This window comes from Salvelinus namaycush, chromosome 15 (genome assembly GCF_016432855.1).
Source record: "Salvelinus namaycush isolate Seneca chromosome 15, SaNama_1.0, whole genome shotgun sequence".
Taxonomy (NCBI): domain Eukaryota; kingdom Metazoa; phylum Chordata; class Actinopteri; order Salmoniformes; family Salmonidae; genus Salvelinus; species Salvelinus namaycush.
The window spans coordinates 10,025,665-10,049,408 of record NC_052321.1 but is presented as its reverse complement, the minus strand read 5'-3'; the positions used below and the strand labels follow the sequence as shown (position 1 = coordinate 10,049,408).

Here is a 23,744-nt window from a genome sequence, read left to right as displayed (position 1 = left end):
GTCTCCTCTTCTCTCCTGTAGTCTCCTCTACTCTCCTGTAGTCTCCTCTACTCTCCTGTAGTCTCCTCTACTCTCCTCTAGTGTCCTCTACTCTAGTCTCCTCTCCTCTAGTGTCCTCTTCTTTCCTCTTGTCTACACTACTCTCCTCTCGTCTCCTCTCCTCTACTCCCCACCCCTTGCTGACACATTCTTCTCTGTCGGGTCTCACTGTCCCACTTTGGAAGTAGACCCATTGAAAAGAACATGCTCAACTGAAACCACTCTCCTATAATGTAACTGACCCAGAAGTGCTGAAATGCATCTGACAGATAGGAAAAGTCATGATTCAAGCTGAAGATGGATGATGTAATAGAGTACTGCCTGGAGAGCAGATATTACCTGGAACATCGCACGGTGCTCTCGCTCCTCTGAAATGGATACATCTGCCCATTTCCCTCCATCACACCCTCTTCCTGTCTTTGCAGGACATTATCTAGGCCGACTTCACTGCCTGCAATGAAGCCATTACGTCTGCAGAATGTGTGGCGTGTGTTCACCGTGAGATGCTGTATTCAAGCACTAGGCAGCAGAAAGAAAGAAGTAGAATCCATCCAAAATCCAATTGAAGTGGCATGATGGAAGTTGCCCGTTTCTTTGTGTGCGCACCAATCATTTCTGTGTGTGTGTGTGGTGCGTATGCGTGTCTACTTGTGCCTGTGTGTGTGTTTCCAGGCGGCTGCATCCTGATGAACCAGTCCAGTCCGACACTAGCCTACTGTGCTGACCTGCTGGGTTTGGACCAGGAAGACCTGAGAGTCAGCCTCACCACCAGGGTCATGCTCACAACAGCAGGGGGCGCAAAAGGAACAGTTATCAAGTAAGAATACCTCTAAATTAAATGAGTAGATTTTATTGGTTTCCTCGCAGTCATAGACTGAATTGTACACCAATTTACAATCATAGACTATAAAATAGTAAAATCCTAATTGATTGTAAATCCACTACTGCTTCACTTAGCATCCTGCCCTTATCTACTAGTTTAGGCCAGGGTCAACGTTGTGGTGTGGTGAAGAAGATTAGTGCTGAATTCCAATTTCATACCCTTCTCCCCCACGAGTACACTTTTCACTCCCCTCAAGGGTTTCAAAGTGTCGAGGGCATGGGCCAGAGGGAGTTTCAACTGTTTCAGAATTCAGTGCAGGGCTCTGGTATGTGGAGCTGAGAAAAGATGAAAGATTACACTTTTTGTTGGCCAGCCGTGAAATTGCCGTATTCCCATACAGTGACTGTGTGGCGTAATGCTCTGTCTTGATGCTACGTATGTTGACGTCTCCCCATTACGATGGACCCAGTCAGTAGAGAGGCTAATGGGCTAATCGTATAGGCTACATCTATACTGTTTAATCAACTATGGCACTGGCCGACAGTAATAGTCCTGTTGGCTCTTAAACCCATTTGGGCCATGCTTAGCCGCCGTTATTACCCTGGTCCCGTGTGGCTCAGTTGGTAGAGCATGGCGCTTGCAACGCCAGGGTTGTGGGTTCAATTCCCACGGGGGGACCAGGATGAATATGTATGAACTTTCCAATTTGTAAGTCGCTCTGGATAAGAGCGTCTGCTAAATGACTTAAATGTAAATGTTATTTATTTAGATGGATTGCATAAGAGGGAAAAGCTTAAAACTTAACTAAGACTAGTACATTGTGGATCTAGTCTTCTATAAAGCTGTTTATGTGACGTAACCCATACACACAATTCAATCCTCCGTTCATGTGGAATGAGCACTCAATAATTTCATTATCCTTACTCAATATTAATCTCTGGCCATTCACAAATTACTATTCGTTTTTATTAATTCTTATACACTCAGGGCTCAACGAACGAATTGAAAATCTAAGCCCTGGCGGTAGCGCTATAGGTAAGGGGGGTTTCAAATATTTTTGCTAATTTCACAACCAGAATTATGGGCGCAGTAACTGACGCGAAAGAGCTGTCTTTTGATGAATAAACAAGTTGAAGGTGTGTCGGGGCTTGACCCCTCACTGGCCAATCAGAACGTGCTCCATGGCTAAATACAATACATTCGGAAAGTGTTCAGACCCCATGACTTTTTCCACATTGTGTTATTTTAAAGCCTTATTCTAAAATGTATTAAGTAAAACATTATCCTCATCAATCTACACACAATAACCCATAATGAAAAAGCGAAAACAGGTTTAGAGAAATTTTTGCAAATTCATTAAACATAAACAAAAAAATACCTTATTTACGTATCTAAGTATTTAGACCCTTTGCTATGAGACTCAAAATTGAGCTCAGGTGCATCTTGTTTCCTTTGCTCAGCCTTGAGATGTTTCTACAACTTGATTGGAGTCCACCTCTGGTCAATTCAATTGATTTGGACATGATTTGGAAAGGCACACACCTGTCTATATAAGGTCCCACAGTTGACAGTGCATGTCAGAGCAAAAACCAAGCCATGAGGTCGAAGGAATTGTCTATAGAGCTCTGAGGCAGGATTGTGTCGAAGGTCCAAGAACACAGTGGCCTCCATCATTCTTAAATGGAAGAAGTTTGGAACCACCAAGACCCTTCTTAGAGCTGGCCGCCCGGCCAATCTGAGCAATCTGGGGAGAAGAGCCTTGGTACGGGAGGGGACCAAGAACCCGATGGTTACTCTGACAGAGCTCCAGAGTTCATCTGTGGAAATGGGAGAACTTTCCAGAAGGACCATTTATTTTGTATATATTTTATTTAACCTTTATTTAACTAGGCAAGTCAGTTAAGAACAAATTCTTATTTACAATGACGGCCTACCAAAAGGTAAAGGTCTCCTGCGGGGACGGGGGCTGGGATTAAAAATAAAACAATTGAATAAAAATAGGACAAAACACACAGCACGACGAGAGACAGCACAACACTACATAGAGACCTAAGACAAAGACATAACATGGCAGCAACACATGAAAACACAGCATGGGAGCAACACAACATGACAACAACATGGTAGCAACACATGGTGGCAGCACAAAACATGGTACAAACATTATTGGGCACAGACAACAGCACAAAGGGCAAGAAGGTAGAGACAACAATACATCATGCAAAGCAGTCACAACTGTCAGTGAGAGTGTCCATCGAGTCTTTGAATGAAGAGATTGAGATAAAACTGTTCAGTTTAAGTGATTGTTGCAGCTCGTTCCAGTCGATAGCTGCAGCAAACTGAAAAGACGAGCGTCCCAGGGATGTGTGCACTTTGGGGACCTTTAACCGAATGTGACTGGCAGAATGGGTGTTGTATGTGGAGGATGAGGGCTGCAGTAGATATCTCAGATAGGAGAGAGTGAAGCCTAAGAGGGTTTTATAAGTAAGCATCAGCCAGTGGGCCTTGCGACGGGTATACAGAGATGACCAGTTTACAGAGGAGTATAGAGTGCAGTGATGTGTCATATTAGGAGCATTGGTGGCAAATCTGATGTCTAATGGTAAAGAACATCTAGCCACTCGAGAGCAACCTTACCTGCCGATCTATAAATTATGTCTCCGTAATCTAGCATGGGCAGGATGGTCATCTGAATCAGGGTTAGTTTGGCAGCTGGGGTGAAAGAGGAGCAATTACGATAGAGGAAACCAAGTCTAGATGTAACTTTAGCCTGCAGCTTTGATATGTGCTGAGAGAAGGACAGTCTACCGTCTAGCCATACTCCCAAGTACTTGTTTGAGGTGACAACCTCAAGCTCTAAACCCTCAGAGGTAGTAATCACACCTGTGGGAAGAGGGGCATTCTTCTTACCAAACCATATGACCTTTGTTTTGGAGGTGATCAGAACACGGTTAAGGGCAGAGAGAGCTTGTTGGACACTAAGAAATCTTTGTTGTAGAGCGTTTAACCCAGGATTTTGTGAGGGGCCAGCTGAGTATAAGACTGTATCATCTGCATATAAATGGATGAGAGAGCTTCCTACTCCCTGAGCTATGTTGCTGATGTAATTTGAGAAGAGCATGGGGCCTAGGCTTGAGCCTTTGGGTACTCCCTTGGTGACAGGCAGTGGCTGAGACAGCAGATGTTCTGACTTTATACACTGTACTCTTTGAGAGAGGTAGTTAGCAAACCAGGCCAAAGACCCTTCAGAGACACCAATACTCCTTAACCGGCCCACAAGAATGGAATGGTCTACCGTATCAAAAGCTTTGACCAAGTCAATAAAAATATCAGCACGACATTGCTTATAATCAAGGGCAATGGTGACATTGAGGACCGTTAAGGTTGCAGTGACACATCATAACCTGAGCGGAAACCAGATAGAATACTATAGACATGAAGAAAGCCAGTCAGTTGATTGACAAGTTTTTCCAACACTTTTTATAAACAGGGTAAAATAGAAATAGGCCTAGAACAGTTTAAGTTTAAGGAGCTCCTTTAGCACCTCGGACACAATGACTGCCTGCAGGGAGAAACTTTGTAGCGGGGCAGGGGAAAAAGAGGGAGGAGCATCGGGGCTAGTCACATTAGAAGGGATGGGAGATGAGGACATTTTGGATGGGCAAGGAGGCATGGCTGAGTCAAATAGGAATCCTGACTTAATGAAGTGGTGATTTAAAAGCTCAGCCATGTATTTCTTGTCAGAAACAACCACATCAACATTAAGGGACATGGGCAGCTGTGAGGAGGAGGGTTTATTCTCCAGATCTTTAACCGTTTTCCAGAACTTCTTGGTGTTAGACCCACAGAGAGAGTACTGCTCCTTAAAGTAACTAACTTTGGCCTTCCGGAGTGTACTTATTTATCATTTGCCTGAACGAGAGCCAGTCAGTCTAAGTATGCAGTATGCGTGTGCCGGGCCTTTTCGCCAAATGCAGTTCTTGAGGTGGAGTAACTCTGCAAGATCACGGTCAGGGGCTGAACCTGTTTTTAATTCTAATTTTCTTTATGGGGGTGTGTTTGTTAACAATACCACTGAAAATATCAAAAAAGAAGGTCCAAGCGTCTTCAACAGAGGTGATCAAGCTGATTCTATACCATTTTACAGAGGCCAGTTCGTGAAGGAAGGCTTGCTCATTAAAGTTTTTTAGCAAGCATCTGCTGTATGACAAATCAGGACAGGTCGTTTCACTGAACAGCCATTATGAACACAGGCTGTAAAACAGTGATCACTAATTTCATTACAGAAAACACCAGACTGACACCTATCAGGATTATTTGTGAGGATAACATTGAGGAGAGTAGCCTTTTCTGGGTGTGTGGAGTCATACCTTGTGGGATTGGAAATAATCTGAGAAAGATTTAGGGAGTCTCATTGCTTTAGGACTTGGTCAGGTGGTTTAACCATTTCTGCAGCACTCCACCAATCAGGCCTTTATGGTAGAGTGGCCAGACGGAAACCACTCCTCAGTAAAAGGGACATGACAGCCCGCTTGGAGTTTGCCAAAGGCACATAAAGACTCTCAGACCATGAGAAACCAGATTCTCTGGTCTGATGAAACCAAGATTAAACTCTTTGGCCTGAATGCCAAGCGTCACATCTTGAGAACCTGGCACCATCCCTACTGTGAAGCATGGTGGTGGCAGCATCATGCTGTGGGGATGTTTTTCAGCGGCAGGTACTGGGAGACTAGTAAGGATTGAGGGAAAGATGAACGGATCAGAGTACAGAGAGATCCTTGACGAAAGCCTGCTCCAGAGGGCTCGGGACTTCAGACTGGGGCGAAGGTTCACCTTCCGACAGGACAACAACCAAGAGAACGCAGGAGTGGCTTCGGAAAACAAGTCTCTCAATGTCCTTGAGTGGCCCAGCCAAAGGCTGGACTTGAACCGGATCTAATATGTCTGGAGAGAACTGAAAATATATGTGTAGTGATGCTCCCCATCCAAAGTGACTGAGCTTGAGAGGATCTTCAGAGAAGAATGGGAGAAACTCCCCAAATACAGGTGTGCCAGGCTTTTAGCGTCATACCCAATAAGACTCGATGCTGTAATCGCTGCAAAAAAGTTGATCCAACAAAGTACTGAGTAAAAGGTCTGAATACTTATGTAAATGTGATATTTCTGGGGGGGGGGGGGGGTTTTAACATAAATTTAAAAAAAACATTAAAAAAAAAAAATGGTTTTTGCTTTGTCATTATGGGGTATTGTGTGTAGATTGATGAGGGGAAAAAACAATTTATTCAATTTCAGAGTAAGGCTGTAACATAACGAAATGTGGAAAAAGTCAAGAGGTCTGAACTTTCCGACTGCACTGTATAGTGTGGTTACTTCAAGTTGTGTATTTACTGTATTTTATGTATTGCGTTGTCATCAACTCAAATTCGAATGTTAGTCCGTTACAGCCTATTTTGTTAAATAGCCTACAGAAACAAAATAGAAAAATGTAGGCCTATCCCATATTGGCTAAATATGCTGAATATGTTTTTGAACAGTAATTGCATGGCTTCAATATGGAAATATATTGTTAAAATAGCATGCACACTGATATATAGGCCTACTGTAAAATGTGTTATGTCTGAGCTATGGACAGGCCAAACATTTTCAATGAGCAAAATTTAAATTCACTATTGATAAGACCTAAAAAGACAGTGAATAATTCTAATAAAACGAAACAACTTGTTTTAAATAGGCTGTCTATATACAGTTACAGGCACCATAATTACTCATTGTAGGCATATAATATTAGGCGTAGACTATGTAGGATTTTACACACATTCAAACTATTTTTATAGGAGCTGGAAAAAGAGCCAATATAAAGAGACGGGGAACATTCACTCATCGTTACTGCGTCCAGATATATATATAGCTATAGCCTACCATCACCACCCCTCCCACCTCAACGCAAGCCAGATGATGTTAGACAGGTAAATTGACGAACCTAGCGTAAGGGCTTGAAAAATGACCGTTTTTACACAACGAAATTGCATTTGACATTTGTGCCTCCTTAACGCCAGCTGAGAATAGAGCCCACAGTGTTCCTAGACAGCTATTTCAAAGCAGAGGTCCTAGGAGGAAACAACCCAGTGGTGCTGTATTGATACCATCCAAGAGTAACAGGGCTGGATTAATATTTCAACAGGCCCAGATGCAGCCTGGCCTCAGTCTTTTCTCGCCATGAATAATGCAGTTGTATCTGAGGGGGGAGGGGAGGTAGCCTGGAGCCTGGTGCCTTGAAAGCAGGTGGATTTTAAATGTTTTAAACTTTTTTTAACTAGGCAAGTCAGTTAAGAACAAATTCTTATTTACAATGACGGCCTACTGGGAAACAGTGGGTTTACTGCCTTGTTCAGGGGCAGAACAACAGATTTTTACCTTGTCAGCTCTGGGATTCGATCCTTTCGTTTACTGGCCCGACGCTTTAACCACTAGGCTACCTGCCACCCCGGAAAAGGGGCTGGGCCATGTCATTTGGGCCCCAGACACTTCGCCTTTTCCTGGGGAGGTTGAGAATCGGGGGGAGGGGGGGTGTGAGTGCAGTGGCTGGTGTCTCTGGATCTGAAGTGGAGTGGCTGGCTAAGGGCTATATGGAGAACCATTTAAGGAGGCTGATCGTGAGTAGATTATAGATGAGAATATGTTGAGGACTGGGGTGGGAAGTAAGCAGAAATGGTATCTGGGCCTGACTTCAACAGGTCAAAGGTTTGCTCTGAACCGGCTGCTACAGCTCTAAGCCTGTTCAGGAGAGAAAAAACAGCAGGATACATTTTGAATAGTATTCCAGTCCACCATGTTAGATACCAGCCACAAGACTGGGTGCAGGATGGGGAGCACTACACCATAGCTGAACTTGTTCAGTTCAGAAGAACTATTCAACCACTTTGAATAATTGAAGCCAAGTGGTGTTGGAGAGTGCTATGGTAATGAGAGTGAGCCAGGGTTCAGGGAGTACAGTCACTTCTAATAGCGTCTCTTTTGACCTCCGGACCTCCTTGTCTTAGAAAATAACACACTTATACCATCCTGTAAATACTAATTAAGAAACAACTCCAACTTTCTTTGCACATTAACCTGGTGTGAGAAATGGCTGCATTGATTAAAACTGTGTATCTTTATTAAGAAGTAGCCTTGTCACAGTTTTGGCTGCTCAGTGCCCAGCTGTCTTTTCCCCCCAGGGTGCCTCTGAAGGTGGAACAGGCAAACAATGCCCGGGACGCCCTGGCCAAGGCCGTGTACAGCTGCCTCTTCGATCACGTGGTCAGGAGGGTCAACCAGTGCTTCCCCTTCAACACCTCCTCCAACTTCATTGGGGTGCTGGATATCGCTGGTTTTGGTAAGTATGTCGTTCTAGAGCAGTGAGTTTCTCTGTCTGTTTTTTTCCCTCTGTCTATCTATCCATCTCACCATTCATTTATCTGGAAGGCTTTTGTTTCCTGCATGGCCTCACATAAACTCTTATCTTTCTAAAAACTTTACTAACTGACTTAATTGGATATATACAGTACCAGTAACTGCCTGAAGATGATCATTCTTCATTCCAACACTGGACGTGGCAGATCATTTACACTTTCATGTTCTTACCCCCCCCCCACAGAGTATTTTGAGCACAACAGCTTTGAGCAGTTCTGCATCAACTACTGTAACGAGAAGCTGCAGCAGTTCTTCAACGAGCGCATACTTAAAGAGGTGAGTGATTGATGGAGACTTGTGGGGGGCGCGGAGGTGGGTTGCTAGTGTTCTTTAAGCTCTGGACTCCCACTGAAGACCCAGGAGGATGTCGGTCAACAAGCTAAAGATGTGTGACACGCAACACACAGACACACACAGCCTGTGCGATCTCTCCACAGACACACACAGCCTGTGCGATCTCTCCACAGACACACACAGCCTGCCTGTGCGATCTCTCCACAGACGCACACAGCCTGCCTGTGCGATCTCTCCACAGACGCACACAGCCTGCCTGTGCGATCTCTCCACAGACGCACACAGCCTGCCTGTGCGATCTCTCCACAGACGCACACAGCCTGCCTGTGCGATCTCTCCACAGACGCACACAGCCTGCCTGTGCGGTCTCTCCACAGTCACACACAGCCTGTGTAATCTCTCCATAGAAGTGTCGCTCTACACGTTACATTCATTATAATGGTAATGTTTCTGTCTGTGGAGATGAGTGTTTCTCTTCTCTACTGGGGACTCCTGTTTTATTCATTGATTTGCAACGGTCTCCAATTAACAATTGATAATTTTAAGGAATTTTCACAATGTTTGAACTAGATAAAACAGAGATTTGTGTCTTTTGGCCTGAAATGATCCAGAAAAATAAATAAATAAAAAGCCATTTTCAGTACTTGATTCAGTAAGTCATGAGTGTTGCTAGATCTACACTAATTAAAATGTTATTTGTCACATGCGCCGAATACAACCGGTGTAGAACTTACAGTGAAATGTTTACTTACAAGCCCTTAACCAACAATGCACTAGCCCTATTAGGAGGATGAAATAAGATCTGAGCCAGCATCAGTGGTTAGGAGAAACATCTTCCTACTTCAGTGTTGACTTGCCACTCTTTCTGCAGGAGCAAGAGCTGTATCAGAAGGAGGGACTGGGAGTCAGTGAAGTTCATTATGTCGACAACCAGGACTGTATAGGTGGGTGCCACTGCCAAACCATTTTCACCTTACTCCATAGAGACATTTGTTTATAAGCAGACGTCACGTTTGAGTGATGCGCACTCATTCTCGCGTCAAAAAGCCCTACAGCAGAATAGCAATATGCAGATGTCAGGATGGGACCTTGACAAATTTAAGTGAGTGATGACCATGAAAACACAAGACGGATGACTATAGCTATGATCAGCATGATCCCTATTATCTGTTGCCAAGGTAGCAGCTACTCTTCCTGCGGTCCAGCAAAATTAAGACCGTTATACATTTCACAAGATTTTATTTTGGATCACATTTCAGAACAGATTGCATTTCATGACAGATTTAATTTCAGACTACATTTCACAACAGATTTCACAACACATTGAGGTAGTTTGCTAGGTATTCCATCCTCCGAAGACATCTGCAATGTTGTAGACGATAAACATCTGATTACGTGTTTGTTAACTTGAACTGCATTTGAAGTTAGATGTTGTTGTATTGACTCCGTAAACACGCCCCTTTCTGGGTCAGAACTGCGCTCACGACTTCTCATGACACAGCTGGGAGGGTTTCACAGATATTTCACAGATCTTGTTGTCTTCTGCAGTAAGCTGTGAAGCTCATTGAGATGTCTATGCTATATTTCATTCTATGGTGGAGCTCTTACATAACCCCAACATTTTTCTAATATTGCACTTACAGTATAGCTACATAGATTCCAGGATATTTCCCAGAACCTGGTTCTCACACAATCTATCTCAACTCATCAGGGTGGGAAGTCTAACTCCCCAAGAGCAGCTACTAAACTATTTGGCTGTTTTAATATGTGAGACAGCACACTGACAACAAGCCTCTAGGTGATGCATTCTGTACCTGTACTGTACGCTCCAAGGTCAAACATAATGTAAGGACTGGGTTTAGAAGGAAATAGATGCGATCTGTTTCTGGACTGGCTATAGAAGGAAATAGATGCGATCTGTTTCTGGACTGGCTATAGAAGGAAAGAGTTGGGATCTGATTCTGGACTGGCTATAGAAGGAAAGAGTTGGGATCTGATTCTGGACTGGCTATAGAAGGAAAGATATATGGGATCTGTTTCTGGACTGGCTATAGAAGGAAAGATATATGGGATCTGATTCTGGACTGGCTATAGAAGGAAAGATATATGGGATCTGATTCTGGACTGGCTATAGAAGGAAAGATATATGCGATCTGTTTCTGGATTGGCTATAGAAGGAAAGAGTTGGGATCTGATTCTGGACTGGCTATAGAAGGAAATAGATGCGATCTGTTTCTGGACTGGCTATAGAAGGAAAGAGTTGGGATCTGATTCTGGACTGGCTATAGACGGAAAGAGTTGGGATCTGATTCTGGACTGGCTATAGAAGGAAAGATATATGGGATCTGTTTCTGGACTGGCTATAGAAGGAAAGAGATGGGATCTGATTCTGGACTGGCTATAGAAGGAAAGATATATGGGATCTGTTTCTGGACTGGCTATAGAAGGAAAGAGTTGGGATCTGATTCTGGACTGGCTATAGAAGGAAAGAGATGGGATCTGATTCTGGACTGGCTATAGAAGGAAAGAGTTGGGATCTGATTCTGGACTGGCTATAGAAGGAAATAGATGCGATCTGTTTCTGGACTGGCTATAGAAGGAAAGAGTTGGGATCTGTTTCTGGACTGGCTATAGAAGGAAATAGATGCGATCTGTTTCTGGACTGGCTATAGAAGGAAAGATATATGGGATCTGTTTCTGGACTGGCTATAGAAGGAAAGATATATGGGATCTGTTTCTGGACTGGCTATAGAAGGAAAGAGTTGGGATCTGTTTCTGGACTGGCTATAGAAGGAAAGATATATGGGATCTGATTCTGGACTGGCTATAGAAGGAAAGATATATGTGATCTGTTTCTGGATTGGCTATAGAAGGAAAGAGTTGGCATCTGATTCTGGACTGGCTATAGAAGGAAAGAGTTGGGATCTGATTATGGACTGGCTATAGACGGAAAGAGTTGGGATCTGATTCTGGACTGGCTATAGAAGGAAAGATATATGGGATCTGTTTCTGGACTGGCTATAGAAGGAAAGAGATGGGATCTGATTCTGGACTGGCTATAGAAGGAAATAGATGCGATCTGTTTCTGGACTGGCTATAGAAGGAAAGAGTTGGGATCTGATTCTGGACTGGCTATAGAAGGAAATAGATGCGATCTGTTTCTGGACTGGCTATAGAAGGAAAGAGTTGGGATCTGTTTCTGGACTGGCTATAGAAGGAAATAGATGCGATCTGTTTCTGGACTGGCTATAGAAGGAAAGATATATGGGATCTGTTTCTGGACTGGCTATAGAAGGAAAGATATATGGGATCTGTTTCTGGACTGGCTATAGAAGGAAAGATATATGGGATCTGATTCTGGACTGGCTATAGAAGGAAATATATATGGGATCTGATTCTGGACTGGCTATAGAAGGAAAGATATATGCGATCTGTTTCTGGATTGGCTATAGAAGGAAAGATATATGGGATCTGTTTCTGGACTGGCTATAGAAGGAAAGAGTTGGGATCTGTTTCTGGACTGGCTATAGAAGGAAAGAGTTGGGATCTGATTCTGGACTGGCTATAGAAGGAAAGAGTTGGGATCTGTTTCTGGACTGGCTATAGAAGGAAAGAGTTGGCATCTGATTCTGGACTGGCTATAGAAGGAAAGAGTTGGGATCTGATTCTGGACTGGCTATAGAAGGAAAGAGTTGGGATCTGTTTCTGGACTGGCTATAGAAGGAAATAGATGCGATCTGTTTCTGGACTGGCTATAGAAGGAAAGAGTTGGGATCTGATTCTGGACTGGCTATAGAAGGAAAGAGTTGGGATCTGATTCTGGACTGGCTATAGAAGGAAATAGTTGGGATCTGATTCTGGACTGGCTATAGAAGGAAAGAGTTGGGATCTGATTCTGGACTGGCTATAGAAGGAAATAGATGCGATCTGATTCTGGACTGGCTATAGAAGGAAAGAGTTGGGATCTGTTTCTGGACTGGCTATAGAAGGAAAGAGATGGGATCTGTTTCTGGACTGGCTATAGAAGGAAAGAGTTGGGATCTGATTCTGGACTGGCTATAGAAGGAAAGAGTTGGGATCTGATTCTGGACTGGCTATAGAAGGAAAGAGTTGGGATCTGATTCTGGACTGGCTATAGAAGGAAAGAGTTGGGATCTGGGTCTGGCAAGGGGTGGCCTCTAAGAACCAAACAGAAGGAGAGGCAAGGAGAATTGTGAGTGCACACGTTGTAGAGATTGGAGTGGAAATCTCCAGCAGCAGGAGGAAATATAGAAATATGATTGACTTGAATCCCTGTATGTTTAACATGCTGGCCAAACCGCTCGCGCATGTTGATTTTGTACCCCCACACCAGACACGATAAGGACACGTATGTTGAAATATCAGAACAAACTCAGAACCAAATATATTAATTTGGGGACAGATCGAAAAGCATTAAACATTTATGGCAATTTAGCTAGCTAGCTTGCTGTTGCTAGATAATTTGTCCTGGGATATAAACATTGGGTTGTTATTTTACCTGAAATGCACATGGTCCTCTACTCCGACCAATTAATCCACAGATAAAACGGTAAACCAAATTTGTTTCTCGTCATCTCTCCTCCTTCCTTCAGGATTATTTTTCTTCTTTGGACTTTATATGGAGGTTGGCAACAAACTTTACGTCCATTACTACAACCAACTGGAGTGTGGATGTCAGTTAATCTTTCAATCACCCACGTGGGTATATGCTCCTAAACACCAATGAGGAGATGGGAGATGCCGGACTTGCAGCGCGTTGAGCGTAACAAATAGAACCAAGTTTGACGTGTTCGGTCTGGTCTGCATGTAATGTTGAAGGCTCATACAAGACATGATGAGATGAGATACAGACTGACAGAGAGACTGGCAGAGGTGCAGACTGACGGAGAAGTAGCCCTCCACAGAGCACTCGCACTTTCCAGAAACTGAGATTGGCTAAAACAGTTTGGGCTCATTCCCTACTGCTGTGGGCTTAACAATATAACTTATCCAGTGCTAGTGACTTGAGGGCACCACAACATGTGGCTCCTCATTAAACCAGGAAGTTTCCATCGCTGAGGGCTCTGAATGGAACCGGTCAGTGTAATGAGTGACTGCCAGTGTTCTTTGAACCCCCTGAATTGGGGTGAGAGACTGAGAGACTCAGCCAGGCTGCCTGTGTTTTCACAACCCCACCTCCAGTGAATGGGATAAAACGTCCCATTGGTGGCAAGGTGAACCATTTTAGATTTGTATATCAAACAGAGTTATGATTATTCAGCTGCCAGGTTAACTGGCAGCCATGAATAACGTTTATATGACTTGCAAATGACCTGCTTGGATGTCCATTTAAATATATCATCAATCTCCCCCAATTTATGCACAGGTGCCTAATAATGCAAATGTATTGGTGTGCCTCTGTCAGATCCTATTCCAATCATGTACTGAATGAATAATTCACTGGGACGTATTATGATGAACATCTGGATAAAGAAGGCATTGTGCCTCCAATTTCAACACCCGACGCCTCAGGCCACACCGCACAGTGAAACCAGACGTCTCAGGCCACACCGCACAGTGAAACCAGACGGCTCAGACCACACCGCACAGTGAAACCAGACAGCTCAGACCACACCGCACAGTGCAACCAGACAGCTCAGACCACACCGCACAGTGAAACCAGACGGCTCAGGCCACACCGCACAGTGAAACCAGACGTCTCAGACCACACCGCACAGTGAAACCAGACGTCTCAGACCACACCGCACAGTGAAACCAGACGGCTCAGGCCACACCGCACAGTGAAACCAGACGGCTCAGACCACACCGCACAGTGAAACCAGACGGCTCAGACCACACCGCACAGTGAAACCAGACGGCTCAGACCACACCGCACAGTGAAACCAGACGGCTCAGACCACACCGCACAGTGAAACCAGACGGCTCAGACCACACCGCACAGTGAAACCAGACGGCTCAGACCACACCGCACAGTGAAACCAGACGGCTCAGACCACACCGCACAGTGAAACCAGACGGCTCAGACCACACCGCACAGTGAAACCAGACGGCTCAGACCACACCGCACAGTGAAACCAGACGGCTCAGACCACACCGCACAGTGAAACCAGACAGCTCAGACCACACCGCACAGTGAAACCAGACGGCTCAGACCACACCGCACAGTGAAACCAGACGGCTCAGACCACACCGCACAGTGAAACCAGACGGCTCAGGCCACACCGCACAGTGAAACCAGACGGCTCAGGCCACACCGCACAATGAAAGACAGACACAAAAGTTGTCAATTTTCCCAGGGAAAGGGAACATTGATTCACTGACTGCTCCTCTCTGGAATAGGATAGAATATAACTTTATTGTCCACACAGTGTGGACATTTTGCATATGGCTTCACACAGTGACATTGACAAACTTTTAAAAACGCTGATGGCATTGCAACATTAGGAGCACAGGACTTTTTACATTTAATTTCCCTCTTTGGGATCAATAAAGAACTTTCTTATCTCAATAATTGGACTTGAACTGAACATGCTGCCGACTGCATCCGTAATAATGCATCTCATTTATTCCCATAGACCTGGTGGAAGCCAAGCTGGTGGGCATCCTGGACATTCTGGATGAAGAGAACCGCCTACCACTGCCCAGCGACCAGCACTTTGCAGAGGCCATCCACAGCAAGCACAAAGACCACTTCAGACTGACGGTGAGAGCTTTGGGTAGAAGTTGCCTGCAGGCACGTATCTGGGATCAGTTTACCCATCCTGGATCGTAACTTGAAACATTTATATTGAAAAATGCTAAACTGACCTTGGTTCAGCTTTTAGTCAACTGATACTGCCTTGTCTAACCAGATCTTCATGCCGAGGGGTCAGAATGGTGTTATAATAGACGTTCTGCTACTTTTTCTATGTGAAACACGAGAGCTATTGTGAACCAGCAGCCCCATTCCCTTAGGGAACTTTTGTTCCTTTTTCTATACATTTTTAACAGGTGTAAAAATCCTGTTTGAAATGCTGCATTGGTATCAATTCAGACCAAAGGATTAGACTGGGCCGGCTGCAGATGTTTTTAGGTGATATTAATCATCCCTTTCATATTGAAAAGAATATTCTCTCAGTTGTTTATGGTTGTATAATATGAATCATAATGCCATACCTCCAGAGCTAGGTGAGTATCCTTTTATAAATAGTATCCACGCACAATGTAAAATCATACTGTTAGCACTGGTCATGCAAATTGATGAGGGTCTTATAGACATGTACACACACAAAACCCACCAACGCACACAAACCCACCAACACACGCACACGCACCAACACACACACACGCACCAACACACACACACGCACCAACACACACACACGCACCAACACACACACACGCACCAACACACACACACGCACCAACACACACACACGCACCAACACACACACACGCACCAACACACGCACCAACACACACACACGCACCAACACACACGCACCAACACACACTCACGCACCAACACACACACACACTCACGCACCAACACACACACACACACACACGCACCAACACACACACGCACCAACACACACACGCACCAACACACACACTCACGCACCAACACACACACTCACGCACCAACACACACACTCACGCACCAACACACACACTCACGCACCAACACACACACTCACGCACCAATACACACACTCACGCACCAACACACACACTCACGCACCAACACACACACACGCACCAACACACACACACGCACCAACACACACGCACCAACACACACACACGCACCAACACACACACACGCACCAACACACACACACGCACCAACACACACACACGCACCAACACACACACGCACCAACACACACACACACACGCACCAACACACACGCACACTCACGCACCAACACACACACTCACGCACCAACACACACACTCACGCACCAACACACACACTCACGCACCAACACACACACTCACGCACCAACACACACACTCACGCACCAACACACACTCACGCACCAACACACACACACGCACCAACACACACACACGCACCAACACACCCACACCAACACACCCACACAGCACCAACACACCCACACCAACACACCAACACACCCACACAGCACCAACACACCAACACACACACACGCACCAACACACCAACACACACACACGCACGCACCAACACACACACACACACGCACCAACACACACACACACACGCACCAACACACACTCACGCACCAACACACTCACGCACCAACACACTCACGCACCAACACACTCACGCACCAACACACACACACACTCACGCACCAACACACACACACACTCACGCACCAACACACACACACACACACACTCACGCACCAACACACACACACACACTCACGCACCAACACACACACTCACGCACCAACACACACACTCACGCACCAACACACACACTCACGCACCAACACACACACACACGCACCAACACACACACACGCACCAACACACACACACGCACCAACACACACGCACCAACACACCAACACACACACACGCACCAACACACACGCACCAACACACCAACACACACACACGCACCAACACACACACACGCACCAACACACACACACAAACCCACCAACACACACACACGCACCAACACACACTCACGCACCAACACACACTCACGCACCAACACACACTCACGCACCAACACACTCACGCACCAACACACTCACGCACCAACACACTCACGCACCAACACACACACACACTCACGCACCAACACACACACACACCAACACACACACACACACACGCACCAACACACACACACACGCACCAACACACACACTCACGCACCAACACACACACTCACGCACCAACACACACACTCACGCACCAACACACACACTCACGCACCAACACACACACTCACGCACCAACACACACACTCACGCACCAACACACACACTCACGCACCAACACACACACTCACGCACCAACACACACACTCACGCACCAACACACACACTCACGCACCAACACACACACACACGCACCAACACACACACACACGCACCAACACACAACACACGTACACACACACAACATACGTACACACGTACACACACAAACCCACCAACACACATACACACACCAACACATACATACATACACATACACGCCAACACTAACACACATACACACATTCACACATTCGCACACACACCCACACATTCACACACACATTCACCGACACACATTCGCACCAACACACATTCACACTCATTCACACACACACACACATTCACACACACACACACACACCGACACACATTCACACACACACACACACACACCGACACACATTCACAAACACACACATTTACACACACACACCGACGCGCACACACCGACGCCCGCCCACACACACACACTGACACACACACACACCAACATACACACACACAGACACGCACACACCGACACAGCAACACATATATATACACACACCAACACATACTCGCACACCTCACACACACAAACCAACACATGTACACAGACACTATGTGAATTATGTAAAGAGGGTCTAATATATTATGTTGCTGCTGTCTCTTCAGGTTCCTAGGAAGTCCAAGCTGGCTGTCCACAGGAACGTCAGAGATGATGAAGGATTCATCGTCAGACACTTTGCCGGAGCCGTGTGCTACGAGACGGTAACCGTCACGCACGTCGATGGTTATATGTCGATTTGCTCTTGGATGATTGGTTGATAACACTACGTCAACCTGTACTCCGTTATATCTCAAACGTGGTGTAACCGTTTAAATTTTTTTTTTTTTTAAATGTTTTCATTACAATATACAGCTGCTGCTGGTAATAGTCTTCTTAGCTTGTTAGCAGTAGCACACATGGCAATGTCTGTTTATTAAATGTTTTGTATGCGTGGGTATTTGTTTTTGTGTGTGTGTGTGTGTGTGTGTGTGTGTGTGTGTGTGTGTGTGTGTGTGTGTGTGTGTGTGTGTGTGTGTGTGTGTGTGTGTGCGTGCGTGCGTGTGTCTGCAGACCCAGTTTGTAGAGAAGAATAATGATGCTCTCCATATGTCCTTGGAGAGCCTGGTGTGTGAGTCCAAGGATAAGTTTGTGAGGGAGCTTTTTGAGAACTCCAACAACAGCAAGGACTCCAAACAAAAGGCTGGCAAACTCAGCTTTATCAGTGTGGGCAACAAATTCAAGGTGAGGAAGGAGACTGTAGCAGCATTTGGTTTTGAGATGTCACTTTGATTTTAAAATACATTCTTCTAGTTCAAGTTAATTTGTGTACAGTGGGGCAAAAAAGTATTTAGTCAGCCACCAATTGTGCAAGTTCTCCCACTTAAAAAGATGAGAGAGGCCTGTAATTTTCATCATAGGTACACTTCAACTATGACAGACAAAATGAGAAAAAAAAATCCAGAAAATCACATTGTAGGATTTTTAATGAATTTATTAGCAAATTATGGTGGAAAATAAGTATTTGGTCAATAACAAAAGTTTATCTCAATACTTTGTTATATACCCTTTGTTGGCAATGACAGAGGTCAAACGTTTTCTGTAAGTCTTCACAAGGTTTTCACACACTGTTGCTGGTATTTTGGCCCATTCCTCCAAGCAGATCTCCTCTAGAGCAGTGATGTTTTGGGGCTGTTGCTGGGCAACACGGACTTTCAACTCCCTCCAAAGATTTTCTATGGGGTTGAGATCTGGAGACTGGCTAGGCCACTCCAGGACCTTGAAATGCTTATTACGAAGCCACTCCTTCGTTGCCCGGACGGTGTGTTTGGGATCATTGTCATGCTGAAAGACCCAGCCACGTTTCATCTTCAATGCCCTTGCTGATGGTAGGCTTTGTTACTTTGGTCCCAGCTCTCTGCAGGTCATTCACTAGGTCCCCCCGTGTGGTTCTGGGATTTTTGCTCACCGTTCTTGTGATCATTTTGACCCCACGTGGTGAGATCTTGCGTGGAGCCCCAGATCGAGGGAGATTATCAGTGGTCTCGTATGTCTTCCATTTCCTAATAATTGCTCCCACAGTTGATTTCTTCAAACCAAGCTGCTTACCTATTGCAGATTCAGTCTACCCAGCCTGGTGCAGGTCTACAATTTTGTTTCTGGTGTCCTTTGACAGCTCTTTGGTCTTGGCCATAGTGGAGTTTGGAGTGTGACTGTTTGAGGTTGTGGACAGGTGTCTTTTATACTGATAACAAGTTCAAACAGGTGCCATTAATACAGGTAACGAGTGGAGGACAGAGGAGCCTCTTAAAGAAGAAGTTACAGGTCTGTGAGAGACAGAAATCTTGCTTGTTTGTAGGTGACCAAATACATATTTTCCACCATAATTTGCAAATAAATTCATTAAAAAAACTACAATGTGATTTTCTGGATTTTTTTTTCTCATTTTGTCTGTCATAGTTGAAGTGTACCTATGATGAAAATTACAGGCCTCTCTCATCTTTTTAAGTGGGAGAACTTGCACAATTGGTGGCTCGACCGCATTATCTACCAAGGGAATTCTCTTCGATTATAATCACAGCCGTATATATTCCCCCCCAAGCAGACACATTGATGGCCCTGAACGAACTTTATCTGACTCTTTGTAAACTGGAAACCACATACCCTGAGGCTGCATTCATCGTAGCTGGGGATTTTAACAAGGCTAATCTGAAAACAAAACTCCCTAAATTCTATCAGCATATCGATTGTGCTACCAGGGCTGGTAAAACCTTGGATCATTGTTATACTAACTTCCGCGACGCATATAAGGCCCTCCCCCGCCCTCCTTTTGGAAAAGCTGACCACGACTACATTTTGTTGCTTCCAGCCTACAAACAGAAACTAAAACAGCAAGCTCCCGCGCTCAGGTCTGTTCAACGCTGATCCGACCAATCTGATTCCACGCTTCAAGACTGCTTCGATCACGTGGATTGGGATATGTTCCGCATTGCGTCCAACAACAACATTGACGAATACGCTGATTCGGTGAGCGAGTTCATTAGAAAGTGCATTGACGATGTCGTACCCACAGCAACGATTAAAACATTCCCAAACCAGAAACCGTGGATTGATGGCAGCATTCGCGTGAAACTGAAAGCGCGAACCACTGCTTTTAACCAGGGCAAGGTGACCGGAAACATGACCGAATACAAACAGTGTAGCTATTCCCTCCGCAAGGCAATCAAACAAGCTAAGTCCCAGTATAGAGACAAAGTAGAGTCGCAATTCAACAGCTCAGACACAAGAGGTATGTGGCAGGGTCTACAGTCAATCACGGATTACAAAAAGAAAACCAGCCCCGTCGCGGACCAGGATGTCTTGCTCCCAGACAGACTAAATAACTTTTTTGCTCGCTTTGAGGACAATACAGTGCCACTGACACGGCCCGCTACCAAAACCTGCGGGCTCTCCTTCACTGCAGCCGAGGTGAGTAAAACATTTAAACGTGTTAACCCTCGCAAGGCTGCAGGCCCAGACGGCATTCCCAGCCGCGTCCTCAGAGCATGCGCAGACCAGCTGGCTGGTGTGTTTAAGGACATATTCAATCAATCCTTATCCCAGTCTGCTGTTCCCACATGCTTCAAGAGGGCCACCATTGTTCCTGTTCCCAAGAAAGCTTAGGTAACTGAGCTAAACGACTACCGCCCCGTAGCACTCACTTCCGTCATCATGAAGTGCTTTGAGAGACTAGTCAAGGACCATATCACCTCCACCCTACCTGACACCCTAGACCCACTCCAATTTGCTTACCGACCCAATAGGTCCACAGACGACGCAATCGCAACCACACTGCAGACTGCCCTAACCCATCTGGACAAGAGGAATACCTATGTGAGAATGCTGTTCATCGACTACAGCTCAGCATTTAACACCATAGTACCCTCCAAACTCGTCATCAAGCTCGAGACACTGGGTCTCGACCCCGCCCTGTGCAACTGGGTCCTGGACTTCCTGACGGGCCGCCCCCAGGTGGTGAGGGTAGGTAACAACATCTCCACCCCGCTGATCCTCAACACTGGGGCCCCACAAGGGTGCGTTCTGAGCCCTCTCCTGTACTCCCTGTTCACCCACGACTGCGTGGCCATGCACGCCTCCAACTCAATCATCAAGTTTGCGGACGACACTACAGTGGTAGGCTTGATTACCAACAACGACGAGACGGCCTACAGGGAGGAGGTGAGGGCCCTCGGAGTGTGGTGTCAGGAAAATAACCTCACACTCAATGTCAACAAAACAAAGGAGATGATTGTGGACTTCAGGAAACAGCAGAGGGAGCACCCCCCTATCCACATCGACGGGATAGTAGTGGAGAAGGTGGAAAGTTTTAAGTTCCTCGGTGTACACATCACAGACAAACTGAATTGGTCCACCCACACAGACAGCGTTGTGAAGAAGGCGCAGAAGCGCCTCTTCAACCTCAGGAGGCTGAAGAAATTCGGCTTGTCACCAAAAGCACTCACAAACTTCTACAGATGCACAATCGAGAGCATCCTGTCGGGCTGTATCACCGCCTGGTACGGCAACTGCTCCGCCCACAACCGTAAGGCTCTCCAGAGGGTAGTGAGGTCTGCACAACGCATCACCGGGGGCAAACTACCTGCCCTCCAGGACACCTACACCACCCGATGTCACAGGAAGGCCATAAAGATCATCAAGGACAACAACCACCCGAGCCACTGCCTGTTCACCCCGCTATCATCCAGAAGGCGAGGTCAGTACAGGTGCATCAAAGCAGGGACCGAGAGACTGAAAAACAGCTTCTATCTCAAGGCCATCAGACTGTTAAACAGCCACCACTAACATTTAGTGGCCGCTGCCAACATACTGACTCAACTCCAGTCCCTTTAATAACGGGAATTGATGGAAATTATGTAAAAATGTATCACTAGCCACTTTAAACAATGCCACTTAATATAATGTTTACATACCCTACATTACTCATCTCATATGTATATGTATATACTGTACTGTATATCATCCACTGCATCTTGCCATCTTTATGTAATACATGTATCACTAGCCACTTTAAACTATGCCACTTTATGTTTACATACCCTACATTACTCATCTCATATGTATAGACTGTACACTATACCATCTACTGCATCTTGCCTATGCCGCTCTGTACCATCACTCATTCATATATCTTTATGTACATATTCTTTATCCCTTTACACTTGTGTGTATAAGGTAGTATTTGTGGAATTGTTAGGTTAGATTACTTGTTGGTTATTACTGCATTGTCGGAACTAGAAGCACAAGCATTTCGCTACACTCGCATTAACATCTGCTAACCATGTGTATGTGACAAATAAAATTTGATTTGATTTAACTAAATACTTTTTTGCCCCACTGTAAGTGATTTTTTGGGTCGCGAAAATACATTTTCGAGATGGAAAAACATTTTTCGAGATGGAAAAACTTTCAGTGTAAAATATTTTTTACGAATCTTTGAGAACTAAAAATCCCCAAAATAAAAGACAGTGAGGGAGAATTGAAAATGAATAAAAACAATGAATTTATCAGTATAGGTTTTATGTTTGAGCAAAAGAACACAGCATTATCCAGAATAATTGAATCGCAGGAAATTTGCTTTAAAACTGCAAAATTTTCTCTCAGCAGCATGGCAAAAGTTGAACTGCAGGAAATGTGCTTTTAAACTGCAAGCATTTCTCTCAACTCCAAGTAAAAATGGTAGATTTGCCGGAAATTTGCCAAGATATGGGCCTCTAAAGTTGCCGTGCCCCAAGTCCCTTTTTGATCCACAATAAGACCCTGGTGTTTAGTTTGTAGTCTAATCATTTTTCCTATTGCTTATTTCAGATGTTTTCTGACACAATGCTAGAGAAAACTGTGTTTTCAACTTTCCAAATGTCCAACTTTGACCTTTGAACTTCTAACCCCTTTCCTCTCCCTGCCGCTCTCCTTGCCACTTCTTCTATCCCTCCTTTCCTGTAGGCCTCTTCCAGTCTCCCACCTCTTTTCCTGAGAAATCCTTCCTTTGTGGAAAAAGTTGGATAAAGTCAGCTAGAGAAAGGGTATGAAGAAGTCAGAAAGTAGCACAGGGCTAAAAGTCAGT

The 23,744-nt window shown here is 45.2% G+C and overlaps 1 protein-coding gene across 1 annotated transcript in view; it reads left to right on the top strand.

Annotated features, from left to right (window-relative positions):
* The window catches only part of LOC120060180 (unconventional myosin-VI-like), a 123,923-nt gene that overhangs the window by 61,618 nt on the left and 38,561 nt on the right, over positions 1-23,744 (top strand). The window contains exons 14-20 of the mRNA XM_039009311.1: positions 712-856; positions 8,077-8,234; positions 8,496-8,587; positions 9,477-9,549; positions 15,202-15,329; positions 18,253-18,348; positions 18,698-18,868. Of these exons, the coding sequence (XP_038865239.1) occupies positions 712-856; positions 8,077-8,234; positions 8,496-8,587; positions 9,477-9,549; positions 15,202-15,329; positions 18,253-18,348; positions 18,698-18,868 (863 nt within the window). The remainder of the gene's footprint in view (positions 1-711; positions 857-8,076; positions 8,235-8,495; positions 8,588-9,476; positions 9,550-15,201; positions 15,330-18,252; positions 18,349-18,697; positions 18,869-23,744) is intronic.